The sequence below is a fragment of the Wasmannia auropunctata genome, unplaced genomic scaffold (genome assembly GCF_000956235.1).
Source record: "Wasmannia auropunctata unplaced genomic scaffold, wasmannia.A_1.0 LD330239.1, whole genome shotgun sequence".
In the NCBI taxonomy this organism is placed as follows: Eukaryota; Metazoa; Arthropoda; class Insecta; order Hymenoptera; family Formicidae; genus Wasmannia; species Wasmannia auropunctata.
In genome coordinates, this window is record NW_012032651.1 from 1 (window position 1) to 585 (window position 585).

Here is a 585-nt window from a genome sequence, read left to right on the forward strand (position 1 = left end):
TATTTTCAGCTCCTACAATAATAGCATTTCTCAAGATGCAGGAAATCTATCAACTGTGCAAAAAAAAAATATGGCCAAAGTAATGATTTCATCGCAGGAAGATACTAGATTCAAAAAATGTTCTGAAAATGATGAAGTAATCCAAACGATGGAATCACGAATTGAAAATCTGAAAAGCATAATTAAACAGAAAAATGATGCACTTCAAAAAAAAGAAATAGAATTGCAAGGAAAACAAGAACAAATAACGGAATTAACACAATTAAATATTTCTTTACAGAAAGATGTCATCAACATACATAAAGGTGAGCTACTTGCTTTATATAAGTAAATTTTTCTCTCTTTTCCTTCTTCGATTGTTTACAATATTAAAAAATTGATTCTAGTGTTCTGCAAGATGAAATTATAACGCATTTATTTTTTAGATTTATTCCCAGATTTGAAAAAAATCGTTAATTGTGATGTTAAAACAAAGATCAATCCAAATAACGAAATTGATAAACATATTCCTGTGGGAAACGTTGTCAATGGAAAAGTACTTATTTTGTTTTATATTTTTTACAACCGATATTCAATGTTACTATA

The 585-nt window shown here is 27.4% G+C and overlaps 1 protein-coding gene across 1 annotated transcript; it reads left to right on the forward strand.

The window, feature by feature from the left end:
- Positions 1-70: 70 nt before the first annotated feature.
- On the forward strand, positions 71-535 carry LOC105460068 (the record flags this gene model as incomplete). Its single annotated transcript, XM_011706515.1, has 2 exons — positions 71-305; positions 426-535. Coding segments are annotated over exons 1-2 (345 nt in total), but the record flags the coding sequence as incomplete, so codon positions are not given.
- Between the last annotated feature and the right edge of the window lie 50 nt (positions 536-585).